Source organism: Crinia signifera, chromosome 8, assembly GCF_055691185.1.
Source record: "Crinia signifera chromosome 8, ASM5569118v1, whole genome shotgun sequence".
NCBI classification, from domain to species: domain Eukaryota; kingdom Metazoa; phylum Chordata; class Amphibia; order Anura; family Myobatrachidae; genus Crinia; species Crinia signifera.
The window spans coordinates 19,766,672-19,787,654 of NC_139224.1; the positions used below are offsets into that span (position 1 = coordinate 19,766,672).

General features: G+C 43.5%; 1 protein-coding gene across 6 annotated transcripts in view; it reads right to left on the bottom strand.

The window, feature by feature from the left end:
• LOC146025832 (uncharacterized) overlaps nucleotides 1-20,983 on the bottom strand; it is a 109,120-nt gene that overhangs the window by 43,996 nt on the left and 44,141 nt on the right. For 5 of the 6 annotated variants that reach the window (XR_014454299.1, XM_083155924.1, XM_083155926.1 and 2 more), the window contains exons 6-7: nucleotides 18,855-20,069; nucleotides 16,106-16,782 (exon numbers count right to left, since the gene is read on the bottom strand). Coding sequence is in view for 2 of the 6 variants with exons in the window: in XM_083155923.1 (XP_083012049.1) it covers nucleotides 20,019-20,069 (51 nt within the window). In the remaining 4 variants the exon portion in view is untranslated. The remainder of the gene's footprint in view (nucleotides 1-16,105; nucleotides 16,783-18,854; nucleotides 20,070-20,983) is intronic. The other variant, XM_083155925.1, reaches the window with a different exon arrangement.

Below are 20,983 nucleotides of genomic sequence, written 5' to 3' on the forward strand. Positions count from 1 at the left end.
GGAGGGGGGGCGCGGAACAAGGAAAAACTACAGTAGGTGAAAACAGATAAAAGGAAAGGGATCCCGGTGTGTAACTCCCACCACCAATGTGAGGTGATGCTGCTTCCGCTGACATTTAGTCCTCCACTGCCATTAACCCCGCTCTCCTCCTTGCGTAACAGGTGTTGCTGCTGTCTTTAGGAGGACAGCGAATGCCCCCCTATCAGCCTTCCTGGTTGCATGCCTGGACTCGAGCATTGGGACGCCAGCTGTAATGTAGATGCAGCCAGACAGGAGGGGAGACGTGCGCACTGGGTTGCTGTAAATGAGCTGAGTATGGCCCTTCCTATGACCAGGTGATAAGGAGCTGCCTGGGAGGGAGCTCTGTGCCTCCAGCGCTGCTGCCTGTCATGAAGTGTGACAGCCTGGGCGCAGCAGCAGCCGGCAGCCACGGAGGACAGCAGAGTATGTACAGCAGGGAGTGCGGCGCCTCTCCTGCCCGGTGCCTCCCTGCTTTGCATCCTCTGCTGAGCGGGTAGCGCCGGCCCTGGTTCTACACCTATCACTATTCGGCTTTCTGGAACACTGCTATGGCAATCAAGAAAGTGGCATGATACACTATGTGATAGGACTTTATGCAGAAACAGGGATTATCTGCAGCGCTGGTTTAATGTGCAATTCTTTATATGGGGTTCGCAGGTTTTCAAAAATAACAGATTATTCCAGAAGTTTTTTCTTCTTTTACTTAAAAAAACTTTTATTTATGAAACCAAAAAACTTTTGCCAAAGATTTTTTTGCATATATATTGGTTTCATAAATAAAAGTTTTTTTTAAGTAAAAGAAGAAAAAACTTCTGGAATAATCTGTTATTTTTGAAAACCTGCGAACCCCATATAAAGAATTGCACATTAAACCAGCGCTGCAGATAATCCCTGTTTCTGCATAGAGATTGTCCATTGAAATAATCATTGATTGAATATTTTCACCTGGGATTCAGCAGCTGCAGGGGGAGAGCGCTTGAGACTGTGTGGACTGACTTTTTTAAAGTGATAGGACTTTAGTTTACAAATTCCTGCAATGTTCAATGGATTCTACTACACAGATTCCTAGATGTCCTGCCAACATATTTTAGTTCGCAACCACATGTCCAAAAGTATATGACATGTAGAGTTGCAGTTTAGAAAACTCCTAATTTCAAAATTCTTTTCTCCAGCCATCATAAATGACACCTTTGTATTTTCAACCTGCATACATATGATACATCTCTAACCCCCACATTCAAAAAACCCTTTTGGTTTTGGTGGGAGCCAAGAGATATTGTGGATTAGGTTGGTAGATGACTTTTCAACCTACAGTAGACTGGGAGCCAACAGTTTTTTTCAGGGACATGTTCTTCGTGAACATGAATAAAGATTTTGAAAGTAAGATCTACAATGGGCTTGGGATAACCACGCCCCCCCCCCATTTTTTTTTTTATGTCAGAGCACTTTCTTCTCAAGTGTGTAAATTGACTCCTTGGAATATTCATTTTCCAAGGGGGATAATGTTCACTGACTGCATGGGCATTTATGGAGCTACAGATGGAGCCGGGCTCCAGCGGGGGTCTGTTGGTCGGATTGCCAACTGCCGAAAGGGGACACACGCACGAGACGCTCGCGTGTCCCCTTCTGATGGAGACCCCCGCCGCCCTCTGCCACCTCCACTTTGGTGTCCGCCCCCCCCCAACCCCGCCCATCTCCCTGAAGCGGAGACGGGCAGGGTTTCCATCCTCCGACGCCGTACGGTGCGTGTGAGTTGCTTGCGCATCACAGTCAGATGGAGCGCCTCTCCACTGGTGATCGACAGCGGGGTCATTCTGGCGATCCCCGGCGCTGAATGAGGGGCATCTGTAGGCATTTATGGTGACCTCTTTAGTATGGTTAGTAGTGATGATTTGATTATCTATAACCTCTAGGGACACATCCAGGAAAGTCATTTTATTGTGATAGAACAAGTGGGTAAAATGTAAATTAAAGGTATTCATGTTAACAAGATTTTGTGGCAAAAATGCATTTCCATCCCAAATTATAAACCGGTCATCGATAGATCTGCCATAGAGGACCAGGTTCGTACACTAGCCACCTCCCCATGTACCAATTGGCATAACTGGGTGCTAACGTGGTCCCCATGGCAGTACCCAAGACCTGCAAAAACAATGTCTAAAAATAAAAATTAATAAATACAATTGAATCCATCAAAAACTTTTTATATCATTATAAGATTGCTTGTAACCTTGGAGATTGCTTGTAACCTAGAGAGTGTGGTATATTGGTATACAAAATTTGTACATCGAAAGTAAAAATTGTATGAGTCAAACTTTGTACATCGAAAGTAAAAATTGTATGAGTCTTTTCAATCTTGAATAAATTGTGTCCTTAATGTGTGACTTGAGAGAGTAGAAACACATAGCTATAAATAAGAGTCGTCATAATCCTAAATATTTGATGTAAGTGAATTAATCCCCAAAATAATAGGTCTACCAGGTGGTGAAGTGAGGAATTTGTGGATCTTGTGTAAATGATAATATGCACCACTGGATGGGTATAAAAAAATTACTGTTCTCTGGATAGGACCCACATGGACCGTGTTGTGTCCAAGATATCGAATAGCTCTGACATAAATGCCAGGATAATGTTTTAATTTTTTTTTAAATGGCGTTGTCTAGTTGTCTTAAGTGGTAAAGTCGACTTTATCCTGAATAACTAGGCCACTGCCTTTGTCAGACTTCTTTATCACTATTGTGGTATCAGAGTTGATATTTTTAAGAGTCTTCTTTTCTAGCTTATGATTCAGTATGTTTTTCTAGGGGGAGTTAATTTCTATCTTTGGGACTGGCTCCCAAAGTATCACCTCTGATCCTAGGGACAGTGGGAAAACCCCCTTTGCGATCTTCCTTCTGATCTCTACTGTATATTGTAAGGGAACATACAGTAGGTACCACCCGTAGAGTACCACTGCTTGTGGAAATGCCCAATAATACAGAGATTCTGGGTTCAGGTATGGAATTACACTACACAGTATTTAATCTCGGCTATGTTGTTAACCCCTGAATTGGCAATCTTTGGAATCATGCCGGAGGGCACACGTATTAACCAGGGAGCACGAAAACTTCTGATTATAATAGCAGCGACTACGAAAAAGTGTATACTACAATGCTGGTTGCAGACTACAGCCCCGCCATTCTCCCTTTTCCTTAGTAAATTAAACTATATCTTTAAAATGGAGTGGCTGGAAACATCCCTGAGAAAAGATATATATACTGAAAAGTTTTTTAATACATGGGAAAGCTACATTGAAACACAAACAAATGACATAAAGATTCAGATTTGGAATTGTTTCCGAAATACACTATGGTATGAGGAGAGAGTGAATGCACAAGACCCACCGATCTATCTTTAGGGTAATAACATAGCCGATAGACAAAAGTCTAGATTTTTAAAATAACGACCTAAAAAGAGGGAACACAGATGGGGAAAAGGAACCGGACCCGACCAAACCATGCAGAAATTAAGTGAATGTCATTTTTTTTTTTTTCTGTATTAGAGAGAGAATACCCTAATGTTAGGAGGACGATTAGGTGTATTGAACTACTTTGTATTTGAAACTGTACAATATATACAAAAAAATGAAATGAAATGTACTGATTTTCTTTGATATTACGCTTCAATAAAAGAAAGGTAAATACAAAAAAAGGTAACGTGGTACTACTGTGTGATGTAACATGAATAAGGGACACCATCGCATGATGTAATGTGGATAAAGTTGCGCTACTGTGTGGCATAATTTGAATTGGGGGTACTATTGTGTGGCCATGCCCCTACCCAGCAAGAACACACCCCTGTTTGGGATGCGCACCGAATGTGTGCACTGTTTCTATTTAAAATATTGCGGGTAGGAGCACCAAAATGATGACTGCTATGATGAGGGTTAATGGTGAAAGGGGAGCAGGGTCAGAGGCGGAACTAGTGGCGGTGCTATGGGGCAACAGTCAAAATCTTGCCTAGGGTGTCATTTAGGCTAGGGGCGGCTCTGGATCTCCCCTGCGATGCGATGCTATGCTAGAAAAAGCTAGTAGAAAAAGTATGTGCAGCACATACTTTTTGTACTGTGCAATGAGGTGCCGCGGGAGCGCGCACCCCATCGTACAGCATTGCACCGCCGGGATCGGTGCGTGTGTGGGCACCTTAAGGCTTAATTTATTATAATTAAAATAACCATATTTAATTGAACCATCTCATTAAGACCATCTGGAAAATGGAGCTTACTTTGTGCATCCAGAAGACCTCTTGTCTACACAGTTTTCAATGTCTGTTTCCACCTCTCTGGGTGACTGTGATATGTTCTACACAGGGCCGGTGCTAGGGGGTTCGGCGCCCTCCTGCAAACTATAAATCTGCGCCCACCCAAACTTTACAAAGGGAGGGGTGTGGCCACACAATAGTGCTCCCACTCCAAATTACACCACACAGTAGCACAATCTTATTCACCAAACACAGCACCAGTGCCGTAACTAGCCAGTTTGGTGCCATGTGTTAAAATACGGTGACAGTGCACGCGCCAAAATTGTAGAAGCGTGGCTTCATGGGGAATTGGCATGGTCACATAAAAGTACCAATAACACCATAATCCCCATAACTCTTATGCTTCACACCTCAAAGCCCACAAAACATTATAGTAACCACACACAGTATTGCTCATTATTCGTTATGCCACACATCATGATGTGCAGAACACCATAATGCCCATTACACATTATGCAGAACACCATAATGCCCATTACACATTATGCCACACAGCGTAATTCCCCTTACATAATATGCCATGCACTATAATGCCCATATGACATTGACACACATTAGGCTACACATAATGCCCCGAGTACTCCTGCATATGCCCACATTTGTAGCGTTGCTTATTCATAACACCCACACCAGTTGTGAAAAGTAGTTGCTCTGCTTATATTTTTTCACTTAGAGCAAAAGTAGTGATTTGGTGCACCAACATGATTTATATTATACAACATAGATGGGTCCAAATAAATATAAAAAAACAGCATTTGGGAGGGGAACATGCATAAAACCCCTGAAGTGCCAGCAGGGAGGCTAACAGTGTACAGCACTATTGGAGGGTGCTAACTTGTAATAAAAGCAGCAGCAGACCCAGGCAGGAAGGATATTTTTCTGTAACCTGCCCTCTGGGTAATGAGAGTGGGAGGGTGAGATGGCAGCGTCTGCCAGCACAGCCACATAGACTACAGAAACAGTACCTTTTCCCTCTCACCCTGTAGGGATAGCAGGGGCTTACGTGGGTGTGCTGTACTATGTGCACACAAACAGTACCTGCTCTTTCTGCAGGACTCTGCCTCCTCCCGATCTCTAGCTCCCATGAAGCTGCATGGGGTCCGCAGGCTGACATGGCTGGAGTGAAAGCCGCATGTGAGACAGACCACGCTGGAGTGGCTCTGGTCGTCGGTGGGCTGATAGGGAAGGGAGGGGAGGGGAGGAGGGAGGGGGGGCGCGGAACAAGGAAAAACAACAGTAGGTGAAAACAGATAAAAGGAAAGGGATCCCGGTGTGTAACTCCCACCACCAATGTGAGGTGATGCTGCTTCCGCTGACATTTAGTCCTCCACTGCCATTAACCCCGCTCTCCTCCTTGCGTAACAGGTGTTGCTGCTGTCTTTAGGAGGACAGCGAATGCCCCCCTATCAGCCTTCCTGGTTGCATGCCTGGACTCGAGCATTGGGACGCCAGCTGTAATGTAGATGCAGCCAGACAGGAGGGGAGACGTGCGCACTGGGTTGCTGTAAATGAGCTGAGTATGGCCCTTCCTATGACCAGGTGATAAGGAGCTGCCTGGGAGGGAGCTCTGTGCCTCCAGCGCTGCTGCCTGTCATGAAGTGTGACAGCCTGGGCGCAGCAGCAGCCGGCAGCCACGGAGGACAGCAGAGTATGTACAGCAGGGAGTGCGGCGCCTCTCCTGCCCGGCGCCTCCCTGCTTTGCATCCTCTGCTGAGCGGGTAGCGCCGGCCCTGGTTCTACACCTATCACTATTCGGCTTTCTGGAACACCGCTATGGCAATCAAGAAAGTGGCATGATACACTATGTGATAGGACTTTATGCAGAAACAGGGATTATCTGCAGCGCTGGTTTAATGTGCAATTCTTTATATGGGGTTCGCAGGTTTTCAAAAATAACAGATTATTCCAGAAGTTTTTTCTTCTTTTACTTAAAAAAACTTTTATTTATGAAACCAAAAAACTTTTGCCAAAGATTTTTTTGCATATATATTGGTTTCATAAATAAAAGTTTTTTTTAAGTAAAAGAAGAAAAAACTTCTGGAATAATCTGTTATTTTTGAAAACCTGCGAACCCCATATAAAGAATTGCACATTAAACCAGCGCTGCAGATAATCCCTGTTTCTGCATAGAGATTGTCCATTGAAATAATCATTGATTGAATATTTTCACCTGGGATTCAGCAGCTGCAGGGGGAGAGCGCTTGAGACTGTGTGGACTGACTTTTTTAAAGTGATAGGACTTTAGTTTACAAATTCCTGCAATGTTCAATGGATTCTACTACACAGATTCCTAGATGTCCTGCCAACATATTTTAGTTCGCAACCACATGTCCAAAAGTATATGACATGTAGAGTTGCAGTTTAGAAAACTCCTAATTTCAAAATTCTTTTCTCCAGCCATCATAAATGACACCTTTGTATTTTCAACCTGCATACATATGATACATCTCTAACCCCCACATTCAAAAAACCCTTTTGGTTTTGGTGGGAGCCAAGAGATATTGTGGATTAGGTTGGTAGATGACTTTTCAACCTACAGTAGACTGGGAGCCAACAGTTTTTTTCAGGGACATGTTCTTCGTGAACATGAATAAAGATTTTGAAAGTAAGATCTACAATGGGCTTGGGATAACCACGCCCCCCCCCCCCATTTTTTTTTTTTATGTCAGAGCACTTTCTTCTCAAGTGTGTAAATTGACTCCTTGGAATATTCATTTTCCAAGGGGGATAATGTTCACTGACTGCATGGGCATTTATGGAGCTACAGATGGAGCCGGGCTCCAGCGGGGGTCTGTTGGTCGGATTGCCAACTGCCGAAAGGGGACACACGCACGAGACGCTCGCGTGTCCCCTTCTGACGGAGACCCCCGCCGCCCTCTGCCACCTCCACTTTGGTGTCCGCCCCCCCCCCCCAACCCCGCCCATCTCCCTGAAGCGGAGACGGGCAGGGTTTCCATCCTCCGACGCCGTACGGTGCGTGTGAGTTGCTTGCGCATCACAGTCAGATGGAGCGCCTCTCCACTGGTGATCGACAGCGGGGTCATTCTGGCGATCCCCGGCGCTGAATGAGGGGCATCTGTAGGCATTTATGGTGACCTCTTTAGTATGGTTAGTAGTGATGATTTGATTATCTATAACCTCTAGGGACACATCCAGGAAAGTCATTTTATTGTGATAGAACAAGTGGGTAAAATGTAAATTAAAGGTATTCATGTTAACAAGATTTTGTGGCAAAAATGCATTTCCATCCCAAATTATAAACCGGTCATCGATAGATCTGCCATAGAGGACCAGGTTCGTACACTAGCCACCTCCCCATGTACCAATTGGCATAACTGGGTGCTAACGTGGTCCCCATGGCAGTACCCAAGACCTGCAAAAACAATGTCTAAAAATAAAAATTAATAAATACAATTGAATCCATCAAAAACTTTTTATATCATTATAAGATTGCTTGTAACCTTGGAGATTGCTTGTAACCTAGAGAGTGTGGTATATTGGTATACAAAATTTGTACATCGAAAGTAAAAATTGTATGAGTCAAACTTTGTACATCGAAAGTAAAAATTGTATGAGTCTTTTCAATCTTGAATAAATTGTGTCCTTAATGTGTGACTTGAGAGAGTAGAAACACATAGCTATAAATAAGAGTCGTCATAATCCTAAATATTTGATGTAAGTGAATTAATCCCCAAAATAATAGGTCTACCAGGTGGTGAAGTGAGGAATTTGTGGATCTTGTGTAAATGATAATATGCACCACTGGATGGGTATAAAAAAATTACTGTTCTCTGGATAGGACCCACATGGACCGTGTTGTGTCCAAGATATCGAATAGCTCTGACATAAATGCCAGGATAATGTTTTAATTTTTTTTTAAATGGCGTTGTCTAGTTGTCTTAAGTGGTAAAGTCGACTTTATCCTGAATAACTAGGCCACTGCCTTTGTCAGACTTCTTTATCACTATTGTGGTATCAGAGTTGATATTTTTAAGAGTCTTCTTTTCTAGCTTATGATTCAGTATTTTTTTTCTAGGGGGAGTTAATTTCTATCTTTGGGACTGGCTCCCAAAGTATCACCTCTGATCCTAGGGACAGTGGGAAAACCCCCTTTGCGATCTTCCTTCTGATCTCTACTGTATATTGTAAGGGAACATACAGTAGGTACCACCCGTAGAGTACCACTGCTTGTGGAAATGCCCAATAATACAGAGATTCTGGGTTCAGGTATGGAATTACACTACACAGTATTTAATCTCGGCTATGTTGTTAACCCCTGAATTGGCAATCTTTGGAATCATGCCGGAGGGCACACGTATTAACCAGGGAGCACGAAAACTTCTGATTATAATAGCAGCGACTACGAAAAAGTGTATACTACAATGCTGGTTGCAGACTACAGCCCCGCCATTCTCCCTTTTCCTTAGTAAATTAAACTATATCTTTAAAATGGAGTGGCTGGAAACATCCCTGAGAAAAGATATATATACTGAAAAGTTTTTTAATACATGGGAAAGCTACATTGAAACACAAACAAATGACATAAAGATTCAGATTTGGAATTGTTTCCGAAATACACTATGGTATGAGGAGAGAGTGAATGCACAAGACCCACCGATCTATCTTTAGGGTAATAACATAGCCGATAGACAAAAGTCTAGATTTTTAAAATAACGACCTAAAAAGAGGGAACACAGATGGGGAAAAGGAACCGGACCCGACCAAACCATGCAGAAATTAAGTGAATGTCATTTTTTTTTTTTTTCTGTATTAGAGAGAGAATACCCTAATGTTAGGAGGACGATTAGGTGTATTGAACTACTTTGTATTTGAAACTGTACAATATATACAAAAAAATGAAATGAAATGTACTGATTTTCTTTGATATTACGCTTCAATAAAAGAAAGTTAAATTAAAAAAAAAAAGGTAACGTGGTACTACTGTGTGATGTAACATGAATAAGGGACACCATCGCATGATGTAATGTGGATAAAGTTGCGCTACTGTGTGGCATAATTTGAATTGGGGGTACTATTGTGTGGCCATGCCCCTACCCAGCAAGAACACACCCCTGTTTGGGATGCGCACCGAATGTGTGCAGTTTCTATTTAAAATATTGCGGGTAGGAGCACCAAAATGATGACTGCTATGATGAGGGTTGATGGTGAAAGGGGAGCAGGGTCAGAGGCGGAACTAGTGGCTGTGCTAGGGGCCCCAGCCAAAATCTTGCCTAGGGTGTCATTTAGGCTAGGGGCGGCTCTGGATCTCCCCTGCGATGCGATGCTATGCTAGAAAAAGCTAGTACAAAAAGTATGCGCAGCACATACTTTTTGTACTGTGCAATGAGGTGCCGCGGGAGCGCGCACCCCATCGTACAGCATTGCACCGCCGGGATCGGTGCGTGTGTGGGCACCTTAAGGCTTAATTTATTATAATTAAAATAACCATATTTAATTGAACCATCTCATTAAGACCATCTGGAAAATGGAGCTTACTTTGTGCATCCAGAAGACCTCTTGTCTACACAGTTTTCAATGTCTGTTTCCACCTCTCTGGGTGACTGTGATATGTTCTACACAGGGCCGGTGCTAGGGGGTTCGGCGCCCTCCTGCAAACTATAAATCTGCGCCCACCCAAACTTTACAAAGGGAGGGGTGTGGCCACACAATAGTGCTCCCACTCCAAATTACACCACACAGTAGCACAATCTTATTCACCAAACACAGCACCAGTGCCGTAACTAGCCAGTTTGGTGCCATGTGTTAAAATACGGGGACAGTGCACGCGCCAAAATTGTAGAAGCGTGGCTTCATGGGGAATTGGCATGGTCACATAAAAGTACCAATAACACCATAATCCCCATAACTCTTATGCTTCACACCTCAAAGCCCACAAAACATTATAGTAACCACACACAGTATTGCTCATTATTCGTTATGCCACACATCATGATGTGCAGAACACCATAATGCCCATTACACATTATGCAGAACACCATAATGCCCATTACACATTATGCCACACAGCGTAATTCCCCTTACATAATATGCCATGCACTATAATGCCCATATGACATTGACACACATTAGGCTACACATAATGCCCCGAGTACTCCTGCATATGCCCACATTTGTAGCGTTGCTTATTCATAACACCCACACCAGTTGTGAAAAGTAGTTGCTCTGCTTATATTTTTTCACTTAGAGCAAAAGTAGTGATTTGGTGCACCAACATGATTTATATTATACAACATAGATGGGTCCAAATAAATATAAAAAAACAGCATTTGGGAGGGGAACATGCATAAAACCCCTGAAGTGCCAGCAGGGAGGCTAACAGTGTACAGCACTATTGGAGGGTGCTAACTTGTAATAAAAGCAGCAGCAGACCCAGGCAGGAAGGATATTTTTCTGTAACCTGCCCTCTGGGTAATGAGAGTGGGAGGGTGAGATGGCAGCGTCTGCCAGCACAGCCACATAGACTACAGAAACAGTACCTTTTCCCTCTCACCCTGTAGGGATAGCAGGGGCTTACGTGGGTGTGCTGTACTATGTGCACACAAACAGTACCTGCTCTTTCTGCAGGACTCTGCCTCCTCCCGATCTCTAGCTCCCATGAAGCTGCATGGGGTCCGCAGGCTGACATGGCTGGAGTGAAAGCCGCATGTGAGACAGACCACGCTGGAGTGGCTCTGGTCGTCGGTGGGCTGATAGGGAAGGGAGGGGAGGGGAGGAGGGAGGGGGGGCGCGGAACAAGGAAAAACGACAGTAGGTGAAAACAGATAAAAGGAAAGGGATCCCGGTGTGTAACTCCCACCACCAATGTGAGGTGATGCTGCTTCCGCTGACATTTAATCCTCCACTGCCATTAACCCCGCTCTCCTCCTTGCGTAACAGGTGTTGCTGCTGTCTTTAGGAGGACAGCGAATGCCCCCCTATCAGCCTTCCTGGTTGCATGCCTGGACTCGAGCATTGGGACGCCAGCTGTAATGTAGATGCAGCCAGACAGGAGGGGAGACGTGTGCACTGGGTTGCTGTAAATGAGCTGAGTATGGCCCTTCCTATGACCAGGTGATAAGGAGCTGCCTGGGAGGGAGCTCTGTGCCTCCAGCGCTGCTGCCTGTCATGAAGTGTGACAGCCTGGGCGCAGCAGCAGCCGGCAGCCACGGAGGACAGCAGAGTATGTACAGCAGGGAGTGCGGCGCCTCTCCTGCCCGGCGCCTCCCTGCTTTGCATCCTCTGCTGAGCGGGTAGCGCCGGCCCTGGTTCTACACCTATCACTATTCGGCTTTCTGGAACACCGCTATGGCAATCAAGAAAGTGGCATGATACACTATGTGATAGGACTTTATGCAGAAACAGGGATTATCTGCAGCGCTGGTTTAATGTGCAATTCTTTATATGGGGTTCGCAGGTTTTCAAAAATAACAGATTATTCCAGAAGTTTTTTCTTCTTTTACTTAAAAAAACTTTTATTTATGAAACCAAAAAACTTTTGCCAAAGATTTTTTTGCATATATATTGGTTTCATAAATAAAAGTTTTTTTTAAGTAAAAGAAGAAAAAACTTCTGGAATAATCTGTTATTTTTGAAAACCTGCGAACCCCATATAAAGAATTGCACATTAAACCAGCGCTGCAGATAATCCCTGTTTCTGCATAGAGATTGTCCATTGAAATAATCATTGATTGAATATTTTCACCTGGGATTCAGCAGCTGCAGGGGGAGAGGGCTTGAGACTGTGTGGACTGACTTTTTTAAAGTGATAGGACTTTAGTTTACAAATTCCTGCAATGTTCAATGGATTCTACTACACAGATTCCTAGATGTCCTGCCAACATATTTTAGTTCGCAACCACATGTCCAAAAGTATATGACATGTAGAGTTGCAGTTTAGAAAACTCCTAATTTCAAAATTCTTTTCTCCAGCCATCATAAATGACACCTTTGTATTTTCAACCTGCATACATATGATACATCTCTAACCCCCACATTCAAAAAACCCTTTTGGTTTTGGTGGGAGCCAAGAGATATTGTGGATTAGGTTGGTAGATGACTTTTCAACCTACAGTAGACTGGGAGCCAACAGTTTTTTTCAGGGACATGTTCTTCGTGAACATGAATAAAGATTTTGAAAGTAAGATCTACAATGGGCTTGGGATAACCACGCCCCCCCCCCCCCCCCCCATTTTTTTTTTTAATGTCAGAGCACTTTCTTCTCAAGTGTGTAAATTGACTCCTTGGAATATTCATTTTCCAAGGGGGATAATGTTCACTGACTGCATGGGCATTTATGGAGCTACAGATGGAGCCGGGCTCCAGCGGGGGTCTGTTGGTCGGATTGCCAACTGCCGAAAGGGGACACACGCACGAGACGCTCGCGTGTCCCCTTCTGACGGAGACCCCCGCCGCCCTCTGCCACCTCCACTTTGGTGTCCGCCCCCCCCCCCAACCCCGCCCATCTCCCTGAAGCGGAGACGGGCAGGGTTTCCATCCTCCGACGCCGTACGGTGCGTGTGAGTTGCTTGCGCATCACAGTCAGATGGAGCGCCTCTCCACTGGTGATCGACAGCGGGGTCATTCTGTCGATCCCCGGCGCTGAATGAGGGGCATCTGTAGGCATTTATGGTGACCTCTTTAGTATGGTTAGTAGTGATGATTTGATTATCTATAACCTCTAGGGACACATCCAGGAAAGTCATTTTATTGTGATAGAACAAGTGGGTAAAATGTAAATTAAAGGTATTCATGTTAACAAGATTTTGTGGCAAAAATGCATTTCCATCCCAAATTATAAACCGGTCATCGATAGATCTGCCATAGAGGACCAGGTTTGTACACTAGCCACCTCCCCATGTACCAATTGGCATAACTGGGTGCTAACGTGGTCCCCATGGCAGTACCCAAGACCTGCAAAAACAATGTCTAAAAATAAAAATTAATAAATACAATTGAATCCATCAAAAACTTTTTATATCATTATAAGATTGCTTGTAACCTTGGAGATTGCTTGTAACCTAGAGAGTGTGGTATATTGGTATACAAAATTTGTACATCGAAAGTAAAAATTGTATGAGTCAAACTTTGTACATCGAAAGTAAAAATTGTATGAGTCTTTTCAATCTTGAATAAATTGTGTCCTTAATGTGTGACTTGAGAGAGTAGAAACACATAGCTATAAATAAGAGTCGTCATAATCCTAAATATTTGATGTAAGTGAATTAATCCCCAAAATAATAGGTCTACCAGGTGGTGAAGTGAGGAATTTGTGGATCTTGTGTAAATGATAATATGCACCACTGGATGGGTATAAAAAATTACTGTTCTCTGGATAGGACCCACATGGACCGTGTTGTGTCCAAGATATCGAATAGCTCTGACATAAATGCCAGGATAATGTTTTAATTTTTTTTTAAATGGCGTTGTCTAGTTGTCTTAAGTGGTAAAGTCGACTTTATCCTGAATAACTAGGCCACTGCCTTTGTCAGACTTCTTTATCACTATTGTGGTATCAGAGTTGATATTTTTAAGAGTCTTCTTTTCTAGCTTATGATTCAGTATGTTTTTCTAGGGGGAGTTAATTTCTATCTTTGGGACTGGCTCCCAAAGTATCACCTCTGATCCTAGGGACAGTGAGAAAACCCCCTTTGCGATCTTCCTTCTGATCTCTACTGTATATTGTAAGGGAACATACAGTAGGTACCACTCGTAGAGTACCACTGCTTGTGGAAATGCCCAATAATACAGAGATTCTGGGTTCAGGTATGGAATTACACTACACAGTATTTAATCTCGGCTATGTTGTTAACCCCTGAATTGGCAATCTTTGGAATCATGCCGGAGGGCACACGTATTAACCAGGGAGCACGAAAACTTCTGATTATAATAGCAGCGACTACGAAAAAGTGTATACTACAATGCTGGTTGCACACTACAGCCCCGCCATTCTCCCTTTTCCTTAGTAAATTAAACTATATCTTTAAAATGGAGTGGCTGGAAACATCCCTGAGAAAAGATATATATACTGAAAAGTTTTTTAATACATGGGAAAGCTACACTGAAACACAAACAAATGACATAAAGATTCAGATTTGGAATTGTTTCCGAAATACACTATGGTATGAGGAGAGAGTGAATGCACAAGACCCACCGATCTATCTTTAGGGTAATAACATAGCCGATAGACAAAAGTCTCGATTTTTAATATAACGACCTAAAAAGAGGGAACACAGATGGGGAAAAGGAACCGGACCCGACCAAACCAAACCATGCAGAAATTAAGTGAATGTCATTTTTTTTTTTTTTCTGTATTAGAGAGAGAATACCCTAATGTTAGGAGGACGATTAGGTGTATTGAACTACTTTGTATTTGAAACTGTACAATATATACAAAAAAATGAAATGAAATGTACTGATTTTCTTTGATATTACGATTCAATAAAAGAAAGTTAAATAAAAAAAAAAAAGGTAACGTGGTACTACTGTGTGATGTAACATGAATAAGGGACACCATCGCATGATGTAATGTGCATAAAGTTGCGCTACTGTGTGGCATAATTTGAATTGGGGGTACTATTGTGTGGCCATGCCCCTACCCAGCAAGAACACACCCCTGTTTGGGATGCGCACCGAATGTGTGCACTGTTTCTATTTAAAATATTGTGGGTAGGAGCACCAAAATGATGACTGCTATGATGAGGGTTGATGGTGAAAGGGGAGCAGGGTCAGAGGCGGAACTAGTGGCGGTGCTAGGGGGCCCCAGCCAAAATCTTGCCTAGGGTGTCATTTAGGCTAGGGGCGGCTCTGGATCTCCCCTATGCTCTTGTGCGAGTGTTCATGTACACATCTCCTCACATGGTACCAAGGGGATTTGATGGTGGAACGGAGGCTTTTGGCATGGCAGCGGAAGGTGTTCATGGGCTCGCTAGGCAGAGAATGTACATTGCCTAGCAAGGCAACCTGAATCAGGACCACTAAGTGGCAGTGTGAGCTACAGTATATTTCAGTGTTATATTTAGGTTTCAATTTAATTATCCATAATAGATACGTCTGCTGTCAGCATCCTGAGTGCCAACATATCAGGCCACACCCACTATTCCCAAGCATACTATAGGCCAGAATTAGCTGCTGTACAGTTATTGGTCGGGAGGAAAGCCAATCAGCACTTTGTTATATAAAGATGATGGTACAACTGAAGTAGTGTTATGTATTGTAGTAAGAGCGGCTCCTAACTTACCGACAAGTTCCCACTGGTTATTATACAGGTCTTTAAGTGAGGAGCTTCTGTAATTGTTGTTGGCTTATAATGATATTTTTAGAATGTGCTGTTGTGGCCCCTCCTATATACATTCACAGGACACTTAATATGATTTGCAGGAACAGACGCCAATATTGTTTGATAAATGGGAGCCTTAATACGCATATTGGACTCATACAGAGGTAGACACACGTAACATATTAGTTGAGGTTGAAAAAAGACGTATGTCCATCAAGTTCCATTTTTTAGATAGATTTATCACCCCCTCTGAAATATTTACCGTACTTTATTTTAACAGTGACTAAATATTGGTGGAAAAGCCCCCTTTGTGATCTTCCTTCTGATCTCTACTGTATATTGTAAGGGAACATACAGTAGGTACCACCCGTAGAGTTGGGAGTTTGATCAGGCATTCCTTTACATTCTTATAGCAGTCTCTCAAGCAGAAGAATAATATAGCTGAAAAGCTTAGAAGTCCTAGGACAAGGCCTGTATTTTGCCCATTTGTGCACCTATTATTTTAGGTACCTTTGATGTCTTGATTCCAGTCTTTGGCTTTTTGCCCTTGGTTGTTGGAAGCTTGATGGTCTGATTTGCTTTGTCTGATTCCTCGCTGTTGGACTTGCGGGGTCCTGGTTCTGGTGTAGTATGCCCATGAATCACGATGGATTCTAAATCCACATCTTTAGGAATAGATTGGGACCCTGTCAGTAGCTCCAGTTTCTCGATCATACATTTCTTCATCAGGATTTCCTTTACATTCTTATAGCAGTATCTCAAGCAGCAGAATAATAAAGCTGCAAAGCAAAGAAGTCCAAGGACAAGTCCTATCACCATCACTAGTCGCATAATGTGATTATGGGGTAATCCGAAATCCAGGCTATGGTGCCGTACAGCATGTGGCATGGTGACCACTGGAGATCTTTCTGCTGTAGGCAACGGTCCGCCTTTGGCCAAGATTGTCAGCAAGCTGACGCATATCATAAAGTAAATCGGCATAGCTGCCATATCTCTGTCCAGAGACATCCACTCCTACTTTCCTATCTATGCCAAAGCTTGAGGGAGCAGCAATTTATTGCCTTCTAGTGATTGTGAGGTTATAATAATTGTGATGTCATATTGTGATGTTCTAGCTAGCTTGGAATAGGGCCATATTACTTCGGCATAGCTGCCATATCTCTGTCCAGACATCCACTCCTGCTTTCCTAGAAAAAAAACAAGATACTGTAAGTAAATCACTGTGCTGGGTGGTTCTATTAGTATAGGAATAATTTATAGTGATTATATAATAAAATAAAACCATTGCATGTTCTCCTCTTGTTATCATTCCTTGCCTATTGGACGTGCCAAATCCTATATAGCCCGCAGCTAGAGTGGTTGACAGTGCACCATTACATACTGGGGCTGATTCAGGGTTTGCTTATGTGCAAACCATGTCAGCGAACGGCTTCAGTGAATAAAACACTCGCCGGGGGGGGGGGGGGTAGCAGGGGAACGCCAGCACTTTATTCGTGTCCCCATTAAAACTCTGGGCATTCCCCTGTAGGAGGAGGTGTGGTGATGCCTGCATTGTTGGTCAGCTGACATGACATGACATCTTTGGGAAACAACGACGAAAAGTGAAAGTCAGTATAAACTGACTTTTATTGCTGAAGGGTAGATTCAGTGGTCAGCGACCATCAAATGATCTCCCCAGAGCCGGCCTTAGGCATAGGCAAACTAGGCAAATGCCTAGGGCATTTGGAATGCCATGGGGCACCAGCAGCTTCTACTGATTAAAATGATATGCAGCATGCCTATATTCTGTGTGTGAGTGAGGCTGTATCTGCATATGAAATAGTGTATTCATGGAAATCACTGTAACCTAGCATTCCGTAGGCAAGTACAGCCACAGTCGCACACAGAATATAGGCATGTCGCATATCATTTTAATCATCGGAAGCTCCTTGTGTGTTCTGGTCACATAACAATGCAAATAAGATGAATTGTCAGCAAAAAATGCACCCAACATTAGCAGAACTGACCAGGAGCTGCATGGACTATTGAGGCAAGATGTATGAGGAAACATCTGTATCCAAGCAGAGGCAGAGGTCACAGTGTTAGCGGCTGTGCGAGTCCTGTCTGCGGGTGGGTTGGTTGTGCAATAGTGTTCGGCATATGTGTAAGGGGCATTTTGTGTGTCATGTATAAATGCATTAATAATGTGCGACATATGTGTAACATACATTGTGTGTCATGTGTATAAGGGCATTAATAATGTGCAACATTTGTGTAATGGGCATTATGTGTGTCATGTGTATAAGGGCATTAATAATGTGCAACATATATGTAAGGGGCATTATGTTTATAAGGACATTAATAATGTGTGTCATGTGTAAGGGGCATTACTGTGTGGTATTATCGGGGTGCCGAGAGAAAGGGGTAGGGGGTACAAATTACCCAGGCCAAAGTCTGATGGAAGGGCCCAATGGGGGCCCGGGCCCCCTCCCCTTAAGTAATGTATATAAGGTAACGTTGTACTACTGTGTGATGTAACATGAATAAGGGACACCATCGCATGATGTAATGTGCATAAAGTTGCGCTACTGTGTGGCATAATTTGAATTGGGGGTACTATTGTGTGGCCATGCCCCTTCCCAGCAAGAACACACCCCTGTTTGGGATGCGCACTGAATGTGTGCACTGTTTCTATTTAAAATATTGTGGGTAGGAGCACCAAAATGATGACTGCTATGATGAGGGTTGATGGTGAAAGGGGAGCAGGGTCAGAGGCGGAACTAGTGGCGGTGCTAGGGGGCCCCAGCCAAAATCTTGCCTAGGGTGTCATTTAGGCTAGGGGCGGCTCTCGATCTCCCCTATGCTCTTGTGCGAGTGTTCATGTACACATCTCCTCACATGGTACCAAGGGGATTTGATGGTGGAACGGAGGCTTTTGGCATGGCAGCGGAAGGTGTTCATGGGCTCGCTAGGCAGCGAATGTACATTGTCTAGCAAGGCAACCTGAATCAGGACCACTAAGTGGCAGTGTGAGCTACAGTATATTTCAGTGTTATATTTAGGTTTCAATTTAATTATCCATAATAGATACGTCTGCTGTCAGCATTCTGAGTGCCAACATATCAGGCCACACGCACTATTCCCAAGCATACTATAGGCCAGAATTAGCTGCTGTACAGTTATTGGTCGGAAGGAAAGCCAATCAGCACTTTGTTATATAAAGATGATGGTACAACTGAAGTAGTGTTATGTATTGTAGTAAGAGCGGCTCCTAACTTACCGACAAGTTCCCACTGGTTATTATACAGGTCTTTAAGTGAGGAGCTTCTGTAATTGTTGTTGGCTTATAATGATGTTTTTAGAATGTGCTGTTGTGGCCCCTCCTATATACATTCACAGGACACTTAATATGTTTTGCAGGAACAGACGCCAATATTGTTTGATAAATGGGAGCCTTAATACGCATATTGGACTCATACAGTGGTGGACACACGTAACATATTAGTTGAGGTTGAAAAAAGACTTATGTCCATCAAGTTCCATTTTTTAGATAGATTTGTCACCCCCTCTTTGAAATATTTACCGTACTTTATTTTAACAGTGACTAAATATTGGTGGAAAAAACCCCTTTGCGATCTTCCTTCTGATCTCTACTGTATATTGTAAGGGAACATACAGTAGGTACCACCCGTAGAGTTGGGAGTTTGATCAGGCATTCCTTTACATTCTTATAGCAGTCTCTCAAGCAGAAGAATAATATAGCTGAAAAGCTTAGAAGTCCTAGGACAAGGCCTGTATTTTGCCCATTTGTGCACCTATTATTTTAGGTACCTTTGATGTCTTGATTCCGGTCTTTGGCTTTTTGCCCTCGGTTGTTGGAAGCTTGATGGTCTGATTTGCTTTGTCTGATTCCTCGCTGTTGGACTTGCGAGGTCCTCGATCTGGTGCAGTATGCCCATGAATCACGATGGATTCTAAATCCACATCTTTAGGAATAGATTGGGACCCAGTCAGTAGCTCCAGTTTCTCGATCAGACATTTCTTCATCAGGATTTCCTTTACATTCTTATAGCAGTATCTCAAGCAGCAGAATAATAAAGCTGCAAAGCAAAGAAGTCCAAGGACAAGTCCTATCGCCATCACTAGTCGCATAATGTGATTATGGGGTAATCCGAAATCCAGGCTATGGTGCCGTACAGCATGTGGCATGGTGACCACTGGAGATCCTTCTGCTGTAGGCAACGGTCCGCCTTTGGCCAAGATTGTCAGCAAGCTGGCGCATATCATAAAGTAAATCGGCATAGCTGCCATATCTCTGTCCAGAGACATCCACTCCTACTTTCCTATCTATGCCAAAGCTTGAGGGAGCAGCAATTTATTGCCTTCTAGTGATTGTGAGGTCATAATAATTGTGATGTCCTAGCTAGCTTGGAATAGGGCCATATTACTTCGGCATAGCTGCCATATCTCTGTCCAGACATCCACTCCTGCTTTCCTAGGAAAAAAAACAAGATAAGTAAATCACTGTGCTGGGTGGTTCTATTAGTATAGGAATAATTTATAGTGATTCTATAATAAAATAAAACCATTGCATGTTCTCCTCGTTATAATTCCTTGCCTATTGGACGTGCCAAATCCTATATAGCCCGCAGCTAGAATGGTTGAAAGTGCACCATTACATACTGGGGCTGATTCAGGGTTTGCTTATGTGCAAACCACATCAGCGAACGGCTTCAGTGAATAAAACACTCGCCGAGGGGGGGGGCGGTAGCAGGGGAACGCCAGCACTTTATTCGTGTCCCCATAAAAACTCTGGGCATTCCCCTGTAGGAGGAGGTGTGGTGATGCCTGCATTGTTGGGCAGCTGACATGACATCTTTGGGAAACAACGACGAAAAGTGAAAGTCAGTATAAACTGACTTTTATTGCTGAAGGGTAGATTCAGTGGTCAGCGACCATCAAATGATCTCCCCAGAGCCGGCCTTAGGCATAGGCAAACTAGGCAAATGCCTAGGGCGTTTGGAATGCCATGGGGCACCAGCAGCTTCTACTGATTAAAATGATATGCAGCATGCCTATATTCTGTGTGTGAGTGAGGCTGTATCTGCATATGAAATAGTGTATTCATGGAAATCACTGTAACATAGCATTCCGTATGCAGGTACAGCCACAGTCGCACACAGAATATAGGCATGTCGCATATCATTTTAATCATCGGAAGCTCCTTGTGTGTCCTGGTCATAACAATGCAAATAAGATGAATTGTCAGCAAAAAATGCACCCAACATTAGCAGAACTGACCAGGAGCTGCATGGACTATTGAGGCAAGATGTATGAGGAAACATCTGTATCCAAGCAGAGGCAGAGGTCACAGTGTTAGCGGCTGTGCGAGTCCTGTCTGCGGGTGGG